The following is a 24,084-nucleotide window of genomic DNA, read 5'->3' as shown; positions in this document are numbered from 1 at the left end:
AGTTGTGCCAAAGACAGCAATACATTTTCAGTTTCACAAACGCAAGCTGCTTTGCAACACTCTCATTGTCAATTGTGCAGTTTGTTTTGCAATAAAGTACAGCATCAATGCTGAGAGGCTGCACTCCGCTCCCATTACAAAGCAGTTCTGCTGAGGAGTGGCAGTACTGCCTCTTGAAGTATATAACATTTTTACCGAGACCTGCCAGTACAGTCCTTCTGAAAGTGCAGGCTTTCTAATGTCCTCTCATTCAAATATACTGCTTTGCTGAGAGGGTCTTGCACTGTCCCACGGTTGCTGTATGCCCCATGCTAAGTAGGGCCAATGGTTTCTCTGTTGAGAAGCACTGCAGTATCCTATTACATGTTTAGCAAACACTCCAACCACTCTAAATACGTTTAAGAGTACAGCTCGTTTTTTACTCGGACAAATGCAGGCCCAGGTCCATTTACATCAACTCTTCTGGGATATGCAGCTCTTATCCCATTAAAAATAGAGCAGCGTCCCGAGGAGTGGAAGTATTATCCCATTAACACAACAGCTTCTCTGCTGAGAAATGATGCTGCTGAGTCATTAAGATACAGCGGCGCTGCTGAGAGTGTGCCAGTGAAATGCCATCACTTGTGTAAGATCCACACTGAACAGTGTGGGTACTGGCCATGAAAGGAAAGGAGGTGTACGGAAGTGTGCTCTTATAGGGAGTGTTTGCACCACCACATTACTATATAGAAGCCCTAGTGAGCAGCTTTGCCTATGGTAAATGTAAAGTATAGCGTGCCCGCTCAGCAGTGCCAGTACTCTCCTTGTAAACTAGTAGTGGCTTTGATGAGACGCATGCGTACTGTCCATCAGTAGCAGTCATGCTAAGAAGTAGCACTGGCATTGTCCTGTTAGGCGGGCAGGAGTCCTGCTGCACAGGGCAGGTGCTATCTCAGATAAACCACACCTGCCTGTCTGTGCAGGCACCTCTTCTTGTTAAACATTTCTCCGGATATCCGGTTCATGGCAGTGGAGGGCTATGCAGCGAGTGCAGAATCATGCAGAAAGTGGGGGAAATGATAAATTCTCCAGATGTTTTGAAATGGGGTTACTACTGGTAACTAGGGGTACCTGTATGCGCAGAGTCCCGATGCTCCTGAGGCTCTGCGACAGCTCGTGGGCAAAGGTTGAGACAAGCTCTGCCCAGGCGCCGCATTAGGTTAAAATTAAAGTCCTTATTGAACCTCTAAGCCTCTCTAGCAGGTTTGACCACTGCCTTCAGGACAAGTTACCCGAATAGAACCCCTCCGTCTCCCTGCAGTGGTGGGCCCTGGGACCACCGCTCTGGAGTAGGTAGATGCTGATAATCGTGCTTTATCAACAAGTCTTATGGCCTCTGATGGACTAGTGGGACTGGCGAAGAGTGTCTAACTGGTCTCCGCTTTCTCTCCCTCTCCAGGAGATCCCGATGGCCTCCCTCGCTCATCGAAGCTCTGAGAAGTAAGTCATGATCACTACTCGCTTCCCCTTCCAAGCATGAAGTGTAGAGTGCGTCTTACAGGGAGCTCGTCTACTGCTGCAGCACTGAAACAAAGAGACCGCGCTCTGAAGCGTCCCAGTCTTGCGACTTTTCTGCTACTCGAGTACTAGCAACTGAACCCTACTCCAGTGATGCACCCCAGCCGCACCACGACTCCTGTTCTTCCAGGACTGGCACGCACATTCCATGTCTAGGACCCACACACAGCTCTGCCTCTGCAATTTCTAACCTGCAACACCCCCTGCAACCACACCACCAGGCCCCACACACAGGACTGACTTTGCACCTTCTAACCTGCAGCACCCCCTGCACCCACACCACCAGGACCCACACACAGCTCTGCCTCTGCACCTTCTAACCCGCTGCACCCCCTGCCACCACACCACCAGGACCCAGGCACAGCTCTGCCACTGCACCTTCTAACACACAGCACCCCCTGCCACACACCACCACGACCCAACCACAGCTCTGCCACTGCACCTCCTAGCCAGCAGCACCCACTGCAACTACACCTCTAGGACCCACACACAGCTCTGCCTCTGCACCTTCTAACCCACAACACCCTCTGCCACCACACCACCAGGACCCTCGCACAGCTCCCCCACTGCACCTCCTAGCCAGCAGTATCCCTTGCAACCACACCACTAGGACCTACGAACAGCTCTGCCTCTGCACCTCCTAACCTGCAGCACCCCCTGCCACCACATCACTATGACCCACGCACAGCTCTGTCACTGCATATCCTAACGCGCAGCACCCCCTGCTACCACACCACTAGGAACCACACACAGCTCTGCCGCTCCACCTCCTAACCCGCAGCAACCCCTGCTACTCATGTACGTGCCAGGACCCACCCATGGCTCTGTCCCAGTACCTCATCCTGACCCTCTACTTCCGCTGTGAGCCTCAGCATCCCTGTTGTTCCACAACTAGAACCCACAGCATGCCCCGGTTGCCGGAATGGAACAATCTGTCTTTATTCTCTATGCCGTAGACTAGAATTCTTTAGATCAGTAATTACTTATTCGGCTAATGACTAGAACCATAGATCCGTGTTTTCAACGCACTGTGATAATGAGAATTACTGTTTCCCATGAGTTATCCCTCAGCTATGACCTGTAAGTTGTTGGAAGATCTCTGCAGCAGACACATTGGCCAACTGGGCTACCGCATCCGCTTAGCCATGTCAGACAGCAAACCAATTGCATGCTCTTGCTACCCTTAGAAATAAGTCTTCCCCGTAACCTCTCTGATCAGTGACACCAAGAATTACATTTGAGTATTTGCCCTAAGAATTGCTTTATTTCCATCTTAGGCGTTCACCAAAAGAAACCGAAGACAACTTGAATGAGAAAATACTGCAGATCATCGAACAGCTCAACTCACAGAAGTATGTTCTTGGAGGGTTTTTGTGTTTTCTACTCCTAGTACAATCTTCTGCCACAGGGCCTCCACGCAGTGCTTGCTCCAGTTCTCACAGTGGTCCAGTTCATTATTGCTCTTAGACTGTGTTCTACATGATCCAGGTACCCAGTCAAGTGCTTCTCCTAGTGGGGGCCTAAATAGAGACCATTCCAGAAACCCCTGTGGGCTCCATAGGTTCAAGCAACTGCAGGATCCTTTCCTGGAGGCACAAGAATCCAGATCATGTCCTCCTATAGGATAAGTAGCATATACACTCCAAAGAGTACTTGGATCCAGTTCCGGTTCTCCTCAACAGGGGTAACCGCTAGAGTTCATTTCAGGGGCACGAAGAATCCAGTTCTGGTTCTTTCCCTCAACCAGTGGATGCACCCCGGGTCCATGTCGAGCAATCAATATTTGCAGGTTTAAGTCTCTGAGTTCTATTGCACATATGTACTGGGAATTCATGGCGAGTTGACTGATAAGCATTTAATTGATCGCATGAGACTGTATGATTAGGGCCAGTCATTAGGAATGTAGTTGAGTGCATTCTAAAATAGTACCCCCATTGATCGTTTCAGCACAGGAGAAGGGAGCATGGGTGTTACTGAGGCACTCCACCCACCCCACATCATTGTAACAATCAATGGTTTTATGGCAAGAGTATTTTTGAATGATACAAATGTGTTGTTATAAAATTTATGACTAAGCCAATGATCTAAACATTTTTTTCTAATTCTCGCTCTCTTTCTCTTGTACTCTCTGACACAATATTTTCTTACCCCTCCCTCCTTTAACTTCTCATTTTACACAACTTTCCTCTCCTTGTTTTTGTATTGTCTCTCCTCAATATCATATTGCCTCATCTGACTTTAATCACATCTTCTGTTACTTTCATTTATCCCTGTCTATATTATTAATACTCCTTTCTAATGCTTCATTTACCTCCTTTTGGTATTTCTTCTCCTCTTTATGACTTTTATTTCATTCTCTCTCCATTCCTCTCTCTGCCTCACTTTATGGCCTTCTACCCTCTATTATTCGTGCCATGTTTATTTTTCACTTCTCCACTTCCTTTCTCTCTTTCCCCTGCTTTACATGTCTTTCCTCCTCTCTGTCCAACTCCCCTTCCCTCATCTTATCCATGCCCACCACCATTTCCTCCTTCCTTTTTGCCTTTCTTTGCTTCCTCCTCATTCGTTTCTGAATACTCTGCCCTGCCGACACTCCGCTCTTTCTATCGTTCTCCTCTTGTCTCTATATCTCTTTTTTCAGACAGTGGAAGAAATCTGAGGACTTCAACCGGATCACTTTGTACTTCAATGAGAAGTCCATAGAGAAAGAGGTGAGTACTCCCCCCAAGACGGTAAGGCCTTTTAGGGAAGTGAGTGCCCTCTCACAGAAGGCGAGGAGGCAAATGTCCCCTTGGAGAAGCTGACGCAACCTACAGAAGGTGAGGCCCCTTCAGAGAAGCGAGTCCTACTAGAGAAGAAAGCGAGTGCCCCATCAGAGAAGGTGTGACCTACCAGAGAAGGATATGAACTGAATTCCAGGGGAGGTGTCGTAACCCAATCCTTGCCTAGGTAAGCATTGGACGGAGCCCCTTAGAGGCTGAAGTCATTACAGCCCTACAAGAGTTAATCTCAGAGCTGATGAATGATTTTGCTAGGGAAGATACTTTTACGAAGAAATACCATTACAAGTAAACCAGTAGGGTGAATTTTAAAAGGCATAAAAATCCAATTTTACATTAGACGAAAATGTCCATAATTATTTTTTTTAATGCTTATCAGCCCTTCTCACCCAAACTAACAGTAACCTAACTTTTAAACCTATCCCTGAATTTAATCTCAGCCTTACCTATACCCTATCAATATGTTGAATGTTTAATTCAATTATAACTCTTAACCCTGACTTCTACCCCGCCGCGATGAGAAACCCATGTCCCTTTTAACACTCTTTATTTTTATGGCACATTTTTCCAATGGAAAACTTTTATTGTGCTGATATAAAAATAATATTTTTAATATCAATTTTTTTCACAGTGGCATTTCTTCATTAAAATGTTTTCATAGTGCTATAATACTCTAAAGGAGAATTGACATACCATGTGCCCACAGGCAGGCACAGCCAACCAGTCAAAAGCTGATAATGAGGACAAGTTTTCACACCTGCTGGTTGACAGCAGAATTTATCACGGGCGATATCAAAAATGGCAGCACGAGCGCTTCTTATGGAGGCTGTCAGCCCATGCGCTGCAATCTACAAGCCAACTAGAATGCTACTACCAGGCTGATCTGCGAAACAAGGGCATTCAACTACACCCCCCTATCAAGAATAGTGCAAAGACGTATGACTCTCCAGGTAAAATGCAACTTTTCTGGTGGAGCACTCCCCATCCACTAATTAAAAGGCGGGTTCAGATTTTTTTGTATTTACATAACTGTGGTACCCTAAGGCTACAGCGTTCCCGTTCCTTATGGAAGCAGTAGATCTCCCGCCTCTATTAAAAAATATTCTCTTGTTCCTCCACTTTCACGCCCCTCTTCACTTTCCATTATACCCTAAGTGAGCACAGTCCACGTCAAAACCACCCACGCATCCAGGTGAAGCCAGCAATCAATCAACACCCCTCTTAAAAGTCCATTGGTTCGTCTACTGCAGAAGCACAGGAAAAATCTCCAGGTTCAAAGAGCAAACGCTTTAACCTCTATTCTTCTCTAGATCAGCATTAATGTCCACCTAGCAACCTTGAATAAAAAAAAAAAACAGGACCAATCATTGGTCTGGATCTGCTAACAACGTCTTCGCGTCATCACGCACGCATTGTTTGGACGTCTACACGCACGCTACATCACGTGCCTCCATTTTGTTTCTTGGTTGCCTAGCAACTTCACACGGCGATCAACTTTCACGAAGGAACCTTTTCCAGTCATCGTTTTGCTTCGTTTCTTTTTGATTTTATCTAGTTTTTAGCCCTTTTTACTAGCGCTTCTCTTAATTACAGTTCACACTGTTTATTTACCTCGCCAAGCGCTCCACAACCATTATTAAAACCACAGCTTCGCCTCTTCTCCACTGACAAGCTACTGACCACGCTGACTTCAATTGGCATAAGTACTGTTACATTTTACCTTTTACCTTTTCTGCATATTTACATTTTATTTTTTTTTGTATTTTATCATTTTATTCGTTTGTTCAATTTATTATTCTATTTTACTATTAACAACATGCAGTTTGATCCTCCTGCAAAATTTTTACAAGTCAAGGGCGATCCACCGTTGCCTTGGTCAAGGTGGAAAGAGGAGTTTTTCAATTATATGAAAGCTATTGATGGAGAGCGTATGGGTTCAGAAAGAAAAAAAAGTATTTTGTTACATTGTTTAGGCTCTGAGGGTCAGGAAATCTTTAGGACCTTGCCTCCTTTTGCTGCGCCTAGTGGTAGTGGTGACTCTGTGAATGTTTACACTGAAGCTCTAGGTAGGTTGGAAAAACGCTTTAAGCCTACCGCTAACATTGCGTTGAATCGTTTTAAATTTTATACTAGAGCACAAAAACAAGAGGAATCCTTTGATGATTTTCTTACTTCTCTAAGAGCATTAACCTTACATTGCAATTTTGGTGCCATGGCAGATGAAATGATTCGCGATCAGATCATTGTCCATGTCAAAAACAAAAAAATTCAAGATAAGCTTTGGTGTATAGGTGATCCTAATCTGGAAGAAACTATAGCTATTGCTAAGTCTACAGAAATGTCAGAGAAATGGATGAATATTGTTGTGAAACAAACATCTAATTCTCACTCTGTTAAATCCAACACTGAAGAAGAAGTGTGTATTGTTAAATCCAAAGTTGATGAAAAAAATGTTGTTCCTTTCCAATCTAAATTTAAAAATACTGTGGGTATTGGTAATAGAAGATTTGATTCTAATAGTTCATCACTTTTATGCTACAGATGTGGGAGTAAATCACATATAGCCTCTTTTCAGGGCTGTCCTGCCATAAACAGAACTTGTAATATTTGTAACAAGGTAGGACATTTCAGCAACGTATGTAGAGAAAGGAGGTACAATTCTCAACCTCGTTCTGGACGATCTGTCACTCCCTCTTCCTCAAAGGTTTCTTCTGTTGGGGTGGTTGAAGTACAACATGAAGTTGAACGTGGCTATGTTGTTTCTATTCTTGGATCAACCACTAAGAAATCTCCCAAATGTACTTTTCATGTCTCAGGTATTGCTATTGAACTTATGGTAGATTCAGGATCTCCATGGACAATTATTACCAAAGAATATTTTAACGAAAAGTTAACAAGTGTTTGCAATATTTCTGATTTACAACCTTCAGACATTTTAGCTGAAAGTTTCAATGGAAATACTATCGATATTGAAGGTTTCTTTGATGTTCTTTTATGTTTCAGAGGTAGATCAGCTCAAATCAAGCTTTATATAGCTATCAAAGGAGTCAATGTTCTGGGTTGGCATGATCAATGGGAACTTGGCATCACGTTGAATCCACGTGCCAAGGATCCCATCTCTCTTTGTAGTGAACAAGATATGATCAACTCTGTTTCTGATGTTAATGGAAAGGATGATGTAATTATTTCATGGTCTGAAAAGTTCAATAAAGTTTTCTGTGACCGTTTAGGAAGATTGGAAAATTTTGCACACAAAATTGTTCTCAAGGAGGGTGCTGTCCCAGTCAAACAAAAGCTTAGGGGAGTTCCTTTAAATGTTAGGGATGAGCTAAAAGAAATGTTGGATGACCTACTCAAGGACAGTATTATAGAGCCCATTGAATCTTCAGAGTGGGTTTCGCCCATCGTTTTGGTGCGCAAACCTGACCAGAAATTGAGGGTCTGCATTGATTTGAGGGCTTTAAACTCTAATATTGTTATAGACTGTCATCCACTCCCCAATATTAATGAGCTGGTTTCCTTGTTTGATGGTGCGCAGATCTTTTCCACCTTGGACCTTAGATCTGCGTATCATCAAATTGAGCTTACTGAAGATTCCAAGAAATATACAGCCTTCATTACCCCTATGGGACTATTTCAATATAGAAGGATGCCGTTTGGATTAGCATCCGCTGCCTCCGTTTTCCAACGTATTATGTTTCAAAATTTTAGGGATCTTGATAAATTCGTAAAATGCTTTCAGGATGACATCTTAATTTTCTCAAAAAATGAGGCCGAACATAGTTCACATTTGAGTATTGTATGCAAAAGATTAGAAAAATCTGGCCTTACCCTCAAAGCACACAAGTGCAAACTTTTTAGGAAGTCGGTGGAATACTTAGGTCACACCTTGTCGGGGGAAGGTCTTGTTCCTAAAAAATCTAATGTTGAGGCCATCCTCTGTGCTCCAGCCCCAAAGAATAAGGAACAACTTCTCTCTTTCTCCGGGATGTGTGAATACTATAGTAAATTTGTTGTGAACTTTGCCACCAAGATGGAACCTTTAAGAAAACTGTTAAGACAGTGCAACGATTTTGTATGGGAAACTGAACAGGAAAAAGCTTTTACAGATATCAAACATGATATTGTTAATTCCCCGACTTTGAAACCATTTAGAATTGGGAAAAAATGCATCATCACCACTGATGCAAGTTTGTACGGTCTTGGGTGTGTGCTATCTCAAACTGATGATGTTGCAGAATGGAACGTAGCTTTCTCCTCCAGAACTTTGAGTGAAACTGAACGCAGATATGCGGTTATTGAACGTGAGTTGCTTGCTTGTGTGTGGGCCATTGAACACTATAGGATTTACATTTGGGGCAGTGAGTTTATTCTAAGAACGGACCACAAACCTTTGGTGCATATCCTATCAGCCGGGGGTGGTTGGAATTCGACAGCTAGGATTGCACGTCTTTCATCCAAGCTACAGGAGTACAATTTTAAGGTTGAATATATTCCAGGGAAGAAAAATGTCACTGCTGACTGTTTGTCACGTCTTCCGTGTGAAAGTAAAGTAGACAATGTGAATAATCTTTCTGAAGTTGATTTTGTGTTAGGATTGACAGATTTAGTATCTCCCCAGTATCAAGATATTTCTGAACAGTTTTGGTTAGAATGCCAGAATAAGGATGAGAAATTTGTTAAGCTGAAGAAATACCTTCTAGAAGGTTGGCCCAGCAAGAATAACGTTGAATATGATCTGCTACCATTTTACAACATAGCAGAAGAGTTATGGTGTGAAGGGGATTTGTTCTTCAAATCTGAAAAATGTATTCCACCAAGTGGGGTGCAAGAACTTATTCTCAAATTAGCACACAAGACCCATCCGGGAATCTCGGCCATGAAGCGTATTATAAGGTTACATTTCTGGTGGCCTGGAATGGATAGATTCATAGACCGTACTGTCAGAGAATGCAATGAGTGCTGTAACAGCGACAAGATGTTAAAATTACATGTTCCACCTCTTAAGACAGTGAAATGGCCAGAATTTCCGTGGAGCAAGATAGCATTTGATATTTCAGGACCCTTCCAAGTGTTGCCAGAAAGTTCACGTTTTGCATTGGTCATTGTGGATTACCACTCTAAGTGGCCAGAAGTGAAATTTGTAGCCAAAATCACTTCTGAAGTTGTCATTTCTTTTTTTAAAGAAGTTTTTGCTAGGGAAGGCTGTCCTTCGGTATTAGTTTCTGATAATGGGGTGCAGTTAGTCTCCGCTGAAATGAAATTGTTCTTACAATCCTGCAACATCAAACACATGTGTACATCTCTTTACGAGCCACATGAGAACGGGCAGGTTGAGCGTTTCAACCGTGTTTTAAAGGGTTTTGTCTCTGATGCCATCAAAGAGAAAGGGGATTGGTTAAACCGTATCAGACAGAAACTTTGGACTTATCGTATAACTCCCCATAGCACTACTGAGATTAGTCCGTTCAAACTACTCAAAGGTAGGGATCCTGCGTCAGACACGTGCCCTTGGTGGTTCAAGGAAAAATGTGAAGCTCTGGTACAAAATAATGTAGATGTCAAGGAAGTTGCAAAGAGAGTAAGTGGGAAACAAAGTAAATCTGAAGTTTGGTACAATAAGAAGTGGAAAACAAGAGAGCATGAATTGTGTGTTGGGGATTGGGTAAGAATCTTAAAACCTTTCTTAGTCACCAAAGGTACGAGTAAGTTTAGCAGACCTATTCAAATCAAAAGAGTTTTCAGTAACTCAGTTGTTACTCAGGATGGCAAGGTTTGGAACTCAGGCAGGGTTGCTAAATGTCCTACTCAAGATGTGTCTAAATTCCAACCTCACGCTGTTACTGATAGAGGTTACATTTCTGATGGTGGGTCTGATTCATTTTCTGATTCTGTAGCTTCAAGGATCAAAGACGATAGGCGAATCAGAAGAAGACCAGTTTCTTTGCAAGATTTTGTATAGCTGTTTTTTCTCTTTCCTTTGTTTGGTCTGTAGCCCTCCCAGCCTTACTCCTTTTATTTTCATTTAATGAGGGAGGTGTGTTATATCCTGTTATTATTAAGTGCCTATATTATTTATGCTTGTACCTCTTTAACTGCATGAGCCATGCTGTGTTTCCTTTTAACTCTGCATTCTTAACAGAGCTTTGCTCATACAGCATTCTCCACTGTTAGTCAGTTGTAACCTGTGTCCTGCTGTGTCAGGACTGGATGCTGTGCTGCTCAATAAATCATCTTAACTACAACTGCTTCCTTGGATCTTTACAACCTGGTTTTTGAAAGACCATTTCACCCTTCACGAAATTGTACCATTTTGCCCCCTTTCGATTAAGCGCATATTAGCGAGACTCACCTAGTGCTAGGAACTGTACAAGCTTAGAGCCAGAAAGGGTCCCGATAGTCAACTTGGTATATGTGGAGTGTGTGTGTGTTTGTTTTGGTTATCGAAGGTAACACAGACTTACCTACAAGGAGCAATAGAGCACTTTTCAGAAAACGTATCACATGAGGGGCTGCTGGAAAGTGAGGTGCCAGACGTGGAGTATGTTGTGTGGGATCCGGTGGAGGCCAGATTACAGAACCCAGGTTGTGATAGGAATGGGCATTGCTACTGGTAACTGAGTAGACACACCGATCTTGTTCTCCGTTCCTCTCTTCTTCCTTCCTTTCTTATTGAAAATATTCCTTTCTTGCTGCGTTCTTTTCCTAGTATGATTTTCTTTTGTTTCTTCTGGCTTTCACCCCTCCTTTCTAAATGTAATTTATTTTGCTTTCCCTACTGCCATTTTCCATTCCCGTCATCCCTTACTTCACTCAGTCCTCAAATTGGGCTTCCTTTTCTCCTTTTTTCTTTCATCTTTCCTTTCCTCCTTCGTCATTACTGAATGCCCCCATTACTCAATGCTTTCTTGTCCTTCTTTCCTGTTTAACTCCCTCTCATAGTCTTCTTCCTTCTTTTCCCCCTTCACTCCATTGTGTACATTATCTTGCTCTTTTCTTGCCTTCTTCCCTTCCTTCCCTTCACTTTTCCTATCCATTCTTCCTTCCTCCCATCATTGGTCCATTACTTTCTCCTCCCTTGCATTCATTCTTTCTTCCATCTTTCCATGCTTCCTCTCCTCTTGTCACTCCTTCCTATCTAGACACCTCATCTTATTTTCCACCCATTTCCTTTCCTTCTTCTCTTACTAACCCCACCTTTGTCTTTTGCATTCTCTCTACCTTTCCACCTTCCTTCACTGCTTCCTTGCCTACCTCTCGCCCTTTCCTCCATGTCCTCTAGTTTATTTTTTCCTCAGGCTCTTCCCTTGCATGGTCATTCGGTTTCTCATCTCCTCTCGTCTTGTACCATCAGTCCTACTTCTTTTGTCTGTGCCCCTGAGGCTCCACCCATGGACGTTACTTCAACTAGTCATGACAAGCAAGTCCGTGGCTAACTTGCACTCTGTACCACTGACAATGCACTTAGTACACGCGACCTAGGGGTTGTAATGGCAGGGCGGGTGCAGGAAACATATGGGACTAACTGCCCCTGCTCCTCAGCAGCAGATAGGAGGTTACTGAGGGCTAAGGTTGCCACCCTGTGATGTCATTGAAGTGTATGACATCATTTCCACGACCCCATACATTCTGGTGAATTGACCTCCATGGCTGAGCCCTGCCATTATAACCAGTGCAGCCTGGAGACTCCTTGTTGTGGTGGGATCCGGGGAGTGGAATGGTCTGGGGCTGCGGGTGTCAGAGTGACGTGGAGCAGAGGAGATCCTGAAGCCTTTCCTTCTCTTTTGTCCACAGTATCGCCTCTCGGACCTGCCGTCCTTCAAGTACTACACCGCCTGCTCCTTCCTCGTCTTCTTCTGTAACTTCGTCATCCAGTTGCTGGTGTCAGAAAAGTAAGATATCTCCATTCCTCATAGATCGGGTCTGGGTTGCAGGACAAAGGTGTGCGAAGCTTGTGCTGTTTTTTGGGGGATTTTTTTTTGTATTTCTACTGAGATTTTCACAATTCCACAATTTAGCACACAATTTCTACACAGAAATGTTATGGTGCACAAGTTAAGATAATTTCAGTATTTTAGGAGTGGCGTCTAAATATGCTCACTGAAATACTGAGAAATATTGTTGTTTCACGATACATGCCAATAATGGCAGTTGTGGATAGTGTGCTACTGTTGACTCTGCAGACTTGTTGAATGGACAATAGAAATATTTAACTTTCTGCAAACTACCTTCACTCTTGAGTAATAGTAACTTGAAGATGGACCTCTGTGGTTTTCAAGTCTACAAGACCACGGTAAACCAAATCTCATTTCAGATGTGTAGATCGCTGTGATAAATCAGTGGCCATCCTCTATGAGGAGAGAATGTTTGGCAATGTGTTGACCAGATAATGCTCCATATAATAATTCTTTCAGCAATAATGAGATTGAATTTGATTACAGTAAAGGATTGGATATTAGATTTTAACACTACTTTATCCTCAGGAACCCACTATTTTACTGTAAAAGTCTGATGAAAACAGAAGTCCTTGAGGGTAGCAGCAGAGCAAAACCTCTTTAAGACCCCATTCCCCTTGATCACATTCTGTTAATTTTCCATCTGGTCAGTCAGGTCCGGTGAAGGGTGTTGGGGCATTGGGAGTATTCAGCAATCTTCTACTCCTGAAAAGTTGAATTCATGACAATTCCTCACTAAAAACTGGAAAGCTGCTATAATACAATATCGAACGAGATCGGAGCTGTAGGGCTCTCCAGGAAGCGGTTTGCCACATGAGTTCTGCTTGAGTAAGACAAAGGACAATTGATTGATTTTGAGAATGAAAGACAACAGTCAATTGAAAATCTATCACAACCCTTACCACGCCCTTTGAAGTTTGGTACCCGTAAAGGAGGGCAAGAAAACTTTTAGAACTTAGAAGGTTGAGGGGGTGGTGAGAAATATAGTCTCCTCACCTGGTTGTGAGACAAATGTGGTGGATTATGGAGGAAGTCAATGCGGGTCAGCCTTATTCACCTAATGGATTCTTGCTGGAGTGCGGGGGGACTTGCTGGAGTGTGGGTTTGAACGGTACGCATGGCAGAGCAGCTGGGATACCACTCCAATATGGTGCCCAGGGAGGAGGTGCTAGAGGAGGGAAGGAGGACACCTGCTGAGGATGGTCTGCTGTGCCATTGGGAGGCAGGAGCAGGGGAGCAGGTAAAGTTGGGGGCCAGCAGTGGTGAAGTGCAGGACAGGGATACTTGTGATAAATGGTTCGGCATCAAACAGCAGCTAGATTCCAAAATGGAGAGTCCTGCTAGATCTGACTGACACTCAGAAGGGGAACTCTCGGGCTTCCTGGCTTTTCAGCCACTCTGGTCAGGGCTAGCACAAGATCAATCACATCAGAGATGATGAAAACAAGGAAGGAAAGAGGGAGAGGAAAACAGGAAAGGAAAATTATCCAAAGCATGGCTAGTCTGGGAAGTAAGACTAATATAGAAGTAAAGACTGTGAAAGGAGGAGAGGTGGACTTTAGAATGGGGCGTGGAAGGTTAATACCATAGACCTGATGCTACCCTCTCAAGTAAAAGGTCGCGGAGAGGTTGACACAGACTCGCCTACCCCTTGTAGGAAAGCTTGGGTGGAGAATGGGGAAAGGCTCTACTAGAAACTCTAATTAAGGTTAATTTAGGCTACATTTTAGAGATGAGCTTTAGGACCCCACCCCCCCCTCCCTGAATGGAGATTTCAAACTAGCCAGCTTGACCGCAGAGGTCGCAGAAATGGATGAAACAGTATCTGGTGACACAAATACGAGTGCTGTGGGAGGAGCAGCACAAGATCTTCAGTCGAGTACCCAGTGCATAGAGCAGGCTGAGAATGACACAGAAGGGAATATAGTGCCACAGGCATGCTCATTGAAAAACGGGCGTACTACTGGGAATTAGTGATAATCGTTTTATGGAAAAGGGGGTACAATTCTATGTGGATAAGTTTAAATTTATAGGAGGAAACAGGAAAAGGGTACATAGGGTGGCTATAGGGAGGACAGTTTCAAATAAACCTCACGAAATAGAAGATTTAATGGAACTATCCAATCTGCCAAGAGTGAGACTGAAAATGAGATTCAGACTGGTGCCGCTGACGCCCATGAGATGTTTGGATCACTTAATTGCATGATTGAAGGCTTCTTTGAGCTACCCAATACATCTCAGACAATGGCCACAGGTGGGGGTAACCCCTGCCCTAGTATTAGCTTCAGTAACAGAGGGAACATTATAGCACCTTAGGCTCGTTGCATCATTGAAGTCTTCCTCTGCTCCCTCTTAGAAGCACAATCGGCTACAAACCTCTCGTGAATGCCGGGAAGTGGGTTAACTTCTTAGTGTCAAGGCCAGGGAAAATGTCCAAAGAGACACAAAAGGCTAGAGATGTACTACTGGGGAGCACAAAAGCAAAACCTGAAATGGGCGATACCGCAGAAGATAAATCTACTAAAGGAATACCTTCCTTTGACTTGGGGGTGAAAATCCAGTCTTAGAGAAAGAACTGAGAGAAGCCGCAGCACAGTCATAGGAACTGCGTTCTTTAAACGCCGGGACTAGAGAGACAAGAAAGTGCTGCAGGCCCAAACAACCTGAAGCATCTGTACCCAACTCCTTATGCAGCAGACCTCAACTCAACAAATTCAAGCACCCCTACCTCTTTACCTACATATAGTCAGGAAAATGCAGAGAGAAGGGAGATGGGACAAGAGATCGAATGAAAGGAACATAAGAGCATAATGATCAAAGCAGTCAGCAGAAGCTGGAATGTTAAGAGAATGGCAACATCCCTACCAGGCTGCACCAAATATTGGCCATGGTACAGAAATCTAGACCCCCAGGAGAGCGCAGGAGAGAAAGAATCTGAAGTTAGAAGGAAGCTGGAGGAAATTGCACAAAGAGTGTAAGCAAATTAGACATTCTGTATGAGGTTGAAGCCAAAGTGGAGGACTTGGTGATTTGCAAATCAGGCCATGATTAGAGTGAAGATGCCACTACCCAATAGATACGAGATACTCTGCTTTAGGGGAGTCTTCTCTGCCAGTTATATTTGGAAATCGGATGTGTAATACATGGGGTAATAGTCTCGATACAACTGGCAAACTGTACAACTGCGCTCTTCATGCAAATGTTGTCGTTTAATGGTGGGATGGTAGTAAAATTGTTAAAAACCAAAAAGAGATGCACAGGAGAGATTATTGCTCCTGCATCCAATAGCTCACCCTTTTCAGCCTTTTACTCAGCCTTCACCCGGTGTTCCTAAGCTGTCGTTAGGGCCTGGATCCCTAAGTCTCCCTAAATTAGTTACCTGCCTACATTTACAAGTCACCATGATTTCGCAAAGTTTATGAGGTCCCTTGCCTCCGGTCAAGTGGACTACATGGAGGAGTTTACGCAGGGAAACTTGTAGTCAAACATTTGTCAAAGATCTAACCCTGCTTTCAAACCTACGTTGGCTTATAACTCCTCCCAATGGTATGACATTAAGGCATACCTGTGTCCTCAATGAAAGGCTATTCCCCGCACAAAGGACACTGAGGACCTCCAGTCTTCAAATAGTCATGCTTGACACCTTTACTTCTTCTAAAACCATAAATGTCTCTCTCATCAAGCATCACTCTGTAGCATTCTCATATTTCAGTATGGTGCATTTAATGGAATGGCCGAGGAATGTTTCATTCATAGTTAATACATGCTCCATATGTATAACTGCTTGCCATATTGTTACCCTTAAAATGTCCTTCTGCCCCCCTTAAATTGTATTTTACTTTGCCTTTTAGTTGTTACTGTTGTACCATGCATCAAAATGCCTTTTATTTTTAGGTCTAACCTATGACACCGTTGTAATTGTCTTGCCATAAATATTGGAAGGGCGAGATTTTGATCGATACCTTATATCTATTGATCTAAACCTCGATCTGGTCGACTGAACCTTTGTTGCCTGTCTTTAAGGTCGAAGTACATCCATTTCCAAGTTAGTTCACCCAATAAAGGACTCTACTCCCAAAGATCACAAACAACTTCTAGCTTTCAAAAGTTTATTGTAAAGATATGATAAGCTGCAAATACAGGCATCTCAGAATGAGATTCACGAGATACACAGGTCCAATTACATACATGTGCTCTCGGAAAGCCCTCAGACGAGCAACGGAAATCACTAACACAAGTTCTAAGAATAATAAAGCTATCAGCATTGACGCATATCTCTCCTTCATTTAAGTTGGAAGAAAACGCACAGGTTAGGCTGTCCCTACCCTGCTCTAGATGGTATCCCTACTTAACCAAGTCCCAACCTAAATAAAGGTGTCAGCAGTGAATGACCCCCAAGGGAAGTCACTCACTCTAAGTCTCTTGGTGAAAACCTATAGTTCTCCAGTCATGACCCCTCTCTGCCTACCCATCCGCTCTCTAAAGGGTCCTCAGGTATCTGCTCTAACTCCACCCAGGGGTGCTGTCCCTAATACAAAACAGTCAACAACATTTGAGACGCCCCTTTCGAGACGCCCCTCACGTGGTGTAGCTTCTGGCTTTTTCCATGATGCTTTGTATTGGGCCTCATACGTTAGAGTTGACCTTGCTTCTCAGACTCTTCTCCGGCCCGCTGATACCCCTCAAACATTCCGGAACCCTCCTCCATGTCTGGGCCGTCTACTGAACAGACCTCTATTCATTCATTATAATTGGATCCCCCCTTTTCCTTTGCAGACAGATATCTGCAGCCAAGAACCCAACTCTCATAGACTTCCAAAAAGGCTTGCAACATTTCTCAGCCCAGACATGTACGTGTAAATCAACGTTAAAACATTTCAGGCCTACAATATTTCTCATAATGATTATAGCATTCAACTTCTTCATTAATTAAAGCATGTTAATACTCTTATTCTATTATTCAGTAAACATTTTTATAAATCCTGGCCCATTAATGCAATGACCAAAAACATTAATACAATCTGTGTCGTGAAAAGAAACACCTTCCCTTTTAGCTCTGGCCCTGAGGCCTACCACATTCTGCTTTTAACCACCTACCATCTTACATTTTAACAGCTACACGACATGGATTCAGGAATAATCACATCTAATAAATCATATAGTGTCACACATTTCTGTATTAGTTCCACTTCTACTTAATCTCTATGTTAGCTATACATTTAGAATATAATTGCAGATACTATTAGCACTCATGGCATTTCTCCTCATGATTTGTGCTTACTACAGGTAAGTGTGATGTACTCATACATTTAGGTCAGTTTGCGCTCTCTCAGTTCCCCCCTTTGATGACCTCTCGGGGTCATCACTAACATTTAAACTGCAGTTATTGCTGGCATTCTCTGCGCTTCCAGAGCCCTCAGACTCCTGTACTGATTATCTTGTATGGCAGCCAGTCTCTGCAGCTGCTCTCTTTGGGCCCTTTCTGACCTTCTTGCTCTGTACCATTTGAATACCCTCACCAATCCCCACAATATGATCCCACAGATCAGTATTATGATGACAGGTTTTAGAATATACCACACAAAGCTTTTGCCTAAGGTGGAAATCCACCCACCAACTGCACTCATTCCATGGCCCACCTTTTCCCAGACATTTTCTTTACTCAAGTCTTCGATCTCCTTGTGAATATCAGTTATGTTCCTAATAACCTTCTCAAGGGGTTTTGAATTGTCTGGAATGTAAGTGCAACATTCCTGGACCTTCAAAGCCTTACAGACTCCGCCCTCTTTTGCTAGTAGGACATCTAATGCAAGACGGTTCTGAAGAACCATAGCCCTTATCGATTGCATCTCTCCTTCTACCAGCATTAAGGACTGAGCAGTGCTGGCAGACAACCTGTCGACAACTGTTGCCAGTCGTCTAATTTTAACATCATTAAGGATTACTCCCAAAAGAGGGAACATAGCTCCAAAGACATCTCCAACCATTTCTGCATCTCCTACATCTCTCCTTCCCCTCGAAGATGTCTTGCCCTCAATGATCACTAAGTCTTGTGCATGATATATTTTGGGGAAGACAATTGCTAAGTAACATGATCCATACCAGTTGTCAGGTAGTCTCACGTAGGCATTTCTTCCACATACAAAATACACATTTGGAATCACTTGCATTCCCTTCAGGAAATCTTTAGTATAGTACTCTATGTTGAAAGCATGTTCACAGTCGACTTCTCCAACGTATACATTTTCATAATACGTTTTGGCTCGATGAAGACATAGCTTTCCTCTCTGCGTTTTATCTAAAGCTATTGGACCACTACTACCCTTTCTCTTGTGTGCCTTTTCTTCCTCGGTCCAATCTGTTTTCCATTGTCCTGATTTTTTCAAAATCTTTTGTCTCCTGTAACGATCATCCACCTGCCCTATGAACTTCTTCTCGACTTCTGACACCTTGCATGTCAGGTTATTTCTACGGGCATGTGAAGTATCTAAGGTAATCCAAGGAATGAAGAACTTGGCCAATCTGTCTTCACTCTTCCAGTAATCCCATTTGTTCATCTGCTTATAATTTGGGACTTCTGGCAACACTGAATCATAATTGGAGAAATAGTATTCAAAACTATCTCTCTCATAAAATATACTAAGCAATAAGCTACATGTAATGCCATATGTCAGCGGGAGGTGATGATATCGAATTCCTTCATCTACAGACGCCGGCAACTGCATGCAGACGTAGCAATCCTTAACCTCCATGGCATCCACGTATTCATATAAGAGTTTAGCATAAGCATTTGACCTAAAGTCTCCTTGGGACTCATCTACGTGTAACCTGCGGGCTTCTGCAGCTAATAACGCTTTCTCTTGAGTGTTTTCCCCTTTTTCACCAGCAACAGTGGGTGTAAGCGTTTCTACAGATTTCACATCAGTTACCTTTGCCTCTTCCTCATGTCCCTTTACATAAGAAATTGTTACCACTAAAGCTATTAATATTATCACTCCTACTATTAGTGTACCTATTATACATTTAGCTCTGCGGTTCTGGGTGCCGGCCTCCATTTCGTCAGACAATATGGCTCTCTCTTATCTTAGCAAAAAGTTCTTTTCCTCTCGTTCCTTTACAGTCTCTTTTTAATCTTTTTGTCTTTAGAATCCACACAACTGGAAGCTGACAACCTTCTCCGCAAAAGTCCTTTCACAGTTCAAAAAGACAACCCTAACCCTTCTCCATCAACTCAAGGGTAGTTCCCTAAAATTCTCTGCTTCCTGGGCGCTAGGTAATCTTCTTTTTCTGGTTGCTTTATTTACAAAGTCCTTAACAGTCTACTATCAGATTTGTTGTTGCAGCTTCAATAGCATAGTTCAATATTTCCAACCGAAGATTGTGCTCTTCATGTGCTGTTATCGTTGTACCAAAGTCGGGGAATTGCAATTCTGAAAGAAACATGTGTTTTAACTTGCTGAGGCGGGGAGGTCTGGGGAGCATGAATGTTAGTGACCCTTCTTGTTCGACACCGGGTACCAACAGTCGTATTTCCACGGTGATAATGGGCTCAGAACTGGACACCACCACCGCTCGGATCCTCCCTGTCTCCGGTTTCACAGACATTTGTCACCAGATATGTCCACTCAGGTGTGGAGTATCTTCTGTTAGGCACACGCACTCTTCTTGACCTTCTTCGGTCCGGTGCTTCAGCGCCCTGAGCACCTTCTTCCGGGTCTGAGTCTTCTGATATCGGAGGAAGGGTTACTTCTGGAGTTGACCTCAGGCTAGAGCTCCTTCTTTGCGGCCAATTTGCTTCTCCACGTGCCCTTCTACTCCTTCTCCTTCTTGTCTGTTCTCTCTCTCTCTCAGACCTGTCTGTGTCTGACTCGTACTCCCAGCTACTTTCTCCTTCTGTAGCGTCGTCTGTTTCACTGTTGTACTGACCGTCCTCAGCTTGGTCAGACTCTTCCCCTGCTTCCGCTGGCACCTCTACAGCTTGGCTAGCCCCCTCTATGGCTTCTCGGTCCTCTGCTGGACGTCTATCCGAGAGAGGAGCTGTTTCTTCCAGAGGTGCTGGAACCCTTCGCGTATGTGACGCGTGGATCCAATTGGGCAGGCCTCCCACCTTTACAGCTGTGTTGGTGATCAGAATGATCTGGAAGGGCCCACGCCAACGAACATCCAAACAGCTTCTTCTCACGTGTTTTTTCACCAGGACCCAGTCCCCAGGGTACAGGTCATGGCACGGGCCCTGGCACGCTGGAACCTCGGCAGCCTGCACCTGAAGGGACACAGAACGAATGGCATCAGACAGCCCCTTACAATAGTCCAGGATCATATCATCTGTGATATTTAACAGTGCAGCAGTTGGGACAGATGGCAGCCTCATTGCTCTCCCCATTAACACCTCATGTGGTGACAACCCTGTTCTTCTGTCTGGGGTACTACGAAGGCTCATGAGGACCAATGGCAGGGCGTCAGGCCAACTCAGGGTCGTTGAGGAGCACACTTTCGCTATCCTGGCCTTGATCGTGCCATTGATCTGCTCCACAATCCCTGAGGCTTCTGGTCGGTAACTGCAATGCAACTTCTGATCAATATTTAGCGCTACACAAATCATCTTCACAAGCTCGCTGTTAAAATGCGTTCCCCTATCTGATTCCAAAAAGGCCGGCACCCCGAAGCGCGGGATGAGTTCCCTAAGCAGTAACTTGGCCACGGTGAGGGTGTCGCACCTACGTGTAGGGTATGCCTCAACCCATCTGGAGAACACACAAACAACCACTAGGACATAGCGGAGGCGGTTGCACCTTGGCATTTCAATGAAATCTATCTGCATTCGATTGAATGGACCTCCAGACCTTCCTATGTGACTTAGTGTAACTGGTGTTCTTTTTCCTACGTTCAGCTGCTGACAGGTCACACAACGCTGGCACACTGCTTCTGCTGCTATTCTAAACTTAGGATTGTACCAAGTCTGTCTAAACACTCTCAGCATAGCATCTCTCCCTAAGTGTACGGGACCATGTATGAGTCTGGCCATTGGACTCACCATCTCATTGGGCAACACTGCTCTGCCGTCTGCTGAGACCCAAAAATGGGACTCACCCATTACACATCCTGCCTTTTCCCATGTTTCCTTTTCAATATCAGGAGCATTTTCTTGCATGTTTGACAGTTCATCCCAAGTATCAACAGTTTCCAATATCATGGCTAATTCAGTTCTTACATTTATTCCGCCCACTTCCACCTCTGTGAAAGAGTACCCTTGCTCCGCGCAATACCGCGCAACTTCATCTGCATATCTATTGCCTTTTGAAACAAAGTCCTCATTTCTGGTATGTGCGGTGCACTTTACAACTGCGATACCTGCTGGGCATTGCAACGCCTCTAACAACAGGCGCACAAACTCTCCATTGCGAATGGGAGAGCCTGAAGAGGTCATGAACCCTCTTTGAGACCATAACTGCCCGTAATCATGAACTACCCCATAACCATATTGGCTGTCGGTGTATATGGTGACTCGAATTTGATTGCTTGCTAAGCAAGCACGTGTCAGGGCAATAATCTCGGCTACCTGAGCGGAGTGTACTCCTTCCAGGCACCCAGCTTCCACAACTCCAGTAATTGTACAAACAGCGTAAGCTGCTCTCAACTGCCCAACTTCGTCTCTTACACATGAGCCATCGACAAAGAAAATTTCATCTGGGTCGGTCAGTGGCTCATCTACGATGTCGGGTCTGGGTTTGGTGCATAGTTCAGTCACATCGAGGCAGTCATGGTCTGTACATTCATCATCATCCTCGATATCATTTGGAAGTGGCATCAAGGTGGCAGGGTTCAAAACAGAGCATCTCTTGAGGGTCACATTCTCTGCAGCAAGAATAACTTGCTCATATCGCGTGAGCCTGCTGTTGGTCAGATGCTGTGTTTTGGTCCTGGTCATCAACAGTTCAACAGAATGGGGCACGCACACCTCTAACGGGTGCCCCATGACGATATTTTCACATCTTTCAATGCTGACACCCGTTGCAGCAACGGATTTGAGACATCCGGGCAACGCTGCGGCTACTGGGTCTAAAGTAGCCGAGAAATAAGCAACTGGTCTACGGGCATTCCCATGGATTTGGACTAACACAGACAACGCACAACCCTCTCTCTCACAACAGTAAAGAAAAAATTGTTTATTGTAATCAGGCATTCCCAATGCCGGAGCACGACACAGGTCCTCTCGCAGCTGTAAGAATGCCATCAAACAGTCTTTGTCCCATGGTACCGGATCGCTCACCTCCTTGTGCGTCAGTTTTTGCAAGGGTTTTGCTTTCAGTGAAAAGTTCGCGATCCACTGTCGGCAATAACCCACCATCCCTAGAAACATCCAGACCTCTCTCTGTGTCTTAGGCGCATTCATTTTCATGATCGCCTCTATCCTGTCTGGTGACACCTTTCGTTTGCCTTTCTCTATTCTGTGTCCTAAGTACTGCACTTCTGTCAGGCAGTACTGCAATTTTCCCGGGGACACCTTGTGCCCATTGGCAGCTAGGTGATTTAACAAAGCAATGGAGTCCTCCCTGCAAGCTTCTTCTGTTTCTGACGCCACGAGGAGGTCGTCTATGTACTGGACCAGAACGGACTTCTGGGGCAGCACTAGACTTTCAAGATTTTTCTTCAAAAGCTGGTTAAAGATCGATGGACTCTCTGTATACCCCTGAGGGATACGACACCATGTTAGGACGCGATTTTCCAGCTTAAATGCGAAAAGAAAATGGCTTTCTTCGTCCAGAGGGATCGAAAAGAAAGCCTGACAAAGATCGATCACTGTGAACCACTCTGCTTGAAATGGAATCTGAAACAGTATCACTGATGGATTCGGTACCACTGGACAACACGAAACGACTATGTTATTAATCTTTCGAAGGTCCTGCACTATCCGAAATTTCCCATTTGGTTTCTGCAGACCCATAATTGGGGAGTTGCATGGACTACCCACGATTTCTTTCAGTATTCCCTGTTTAATCATGGACTCGATCACGGGTTTTATGCCTGCAATCGTTTCTGGAGTCAATTTATATTGGGGTGTTCTTGGGAACTCAGCATGCGGTTTCACTACAATTTTCACTGGGTCCACCCCTTTGACCAAACCTATCTCTTCCCCAGTGAAATCCCATACTTCTGGTGCCACTGTCTCTCTCAAGTCCCAGGGGAGCTCATCTACTGTCAAAGTAGGATACAGCTCCACGCATATTCTTGAGTTTGCAACTTTGAAATCTGCGTCATCATCATTGGTCAATACCTCCACTCCCTGAGGTGTACAGTATATTGTACAATTCAATTTACACAACAGGTCTCTCCCTAGCAGACACACAGGGCTTGAATCGCAAACCACAAATTGGTGCTCATCGCTGTACTTCCCTATTTTCACCTGTACCGGTTCTGTCAATTGGCTGGTTATTCTCCTATTTGCGACCCCTACCACTTGTATGGTCTCTCCAGACATGGGCAGGTCTGGAACTGCAGCTGATCTGATCGTGGATCTAGTGGCTCCTGTGTCCACCAGAAATGTCGTAGGGCACCCTGCTACTTCTGCTTCCACATAGGGTCCCCTCTGGTCCACCTCCAAGGCTGCCCCAAGGGTGCAGTCTTCTCTTTCCACTCTCTGTCCGGTTAATGGGTCCACATAATAGCACTCTTCACCTTCCACAAACAGGGGCATTTGTCTATAGGTCTTACCCACAGTCCCTACTCGAGGAGGCTGCGGGAACTGGGCTCGGGGAGGAGCCCCCCCCCCTTTGAGCACCTTTCCTTGGTAT

General features: G+C 44.4%; 1 protein-coding gene across 1 annotated transcript in view; it reads left to right on the top strand.

The window, feature by feature from the left end:
- Positions 1-24,084, top strand: part of ADCY4 (adenylate cyclase 4) — a 337,742-nt gene that overhangs the window by 229,384 nt on the left and 84,274 nt on the right. Inside the window, exons 12-15 of the mRNA XM_078644832.1 lie at positions 1,439-1,479; positions 2,835-2,909; positions 4,199-4,268; positions 12,132-12,229. Coding sequence (XP_078500958.1) covers positions 1,439-1,479; positions 2,835-2,909; positions 4,199-4,268; positions 12,132-12,229 — 284 coding nt within the window. The remainder of the gene's footprint in view (positions 1-1,438; positions 1,480-2,834; positions 2,910-4,198; positions 4,269-12,131; positions 12,230-24,084) is intronic.

Source organism: Lissotriton helveticus, chromosome 5_1, assembly GCF_964261635.1.
Source record: "Lissotriton helveticus chromosome 5_1, aLisHel1.1, whole genome shotgun sequence".
Lineage (NCBI taxonomy): Eukaryota > Metazoa > Chordata > Amphibia > Caudata > Salamandridae > Lissotriton > Lissotriton helveticus.
This window is presented reverse-complemented; position numbering and strand designations above follow the sequence as displayed.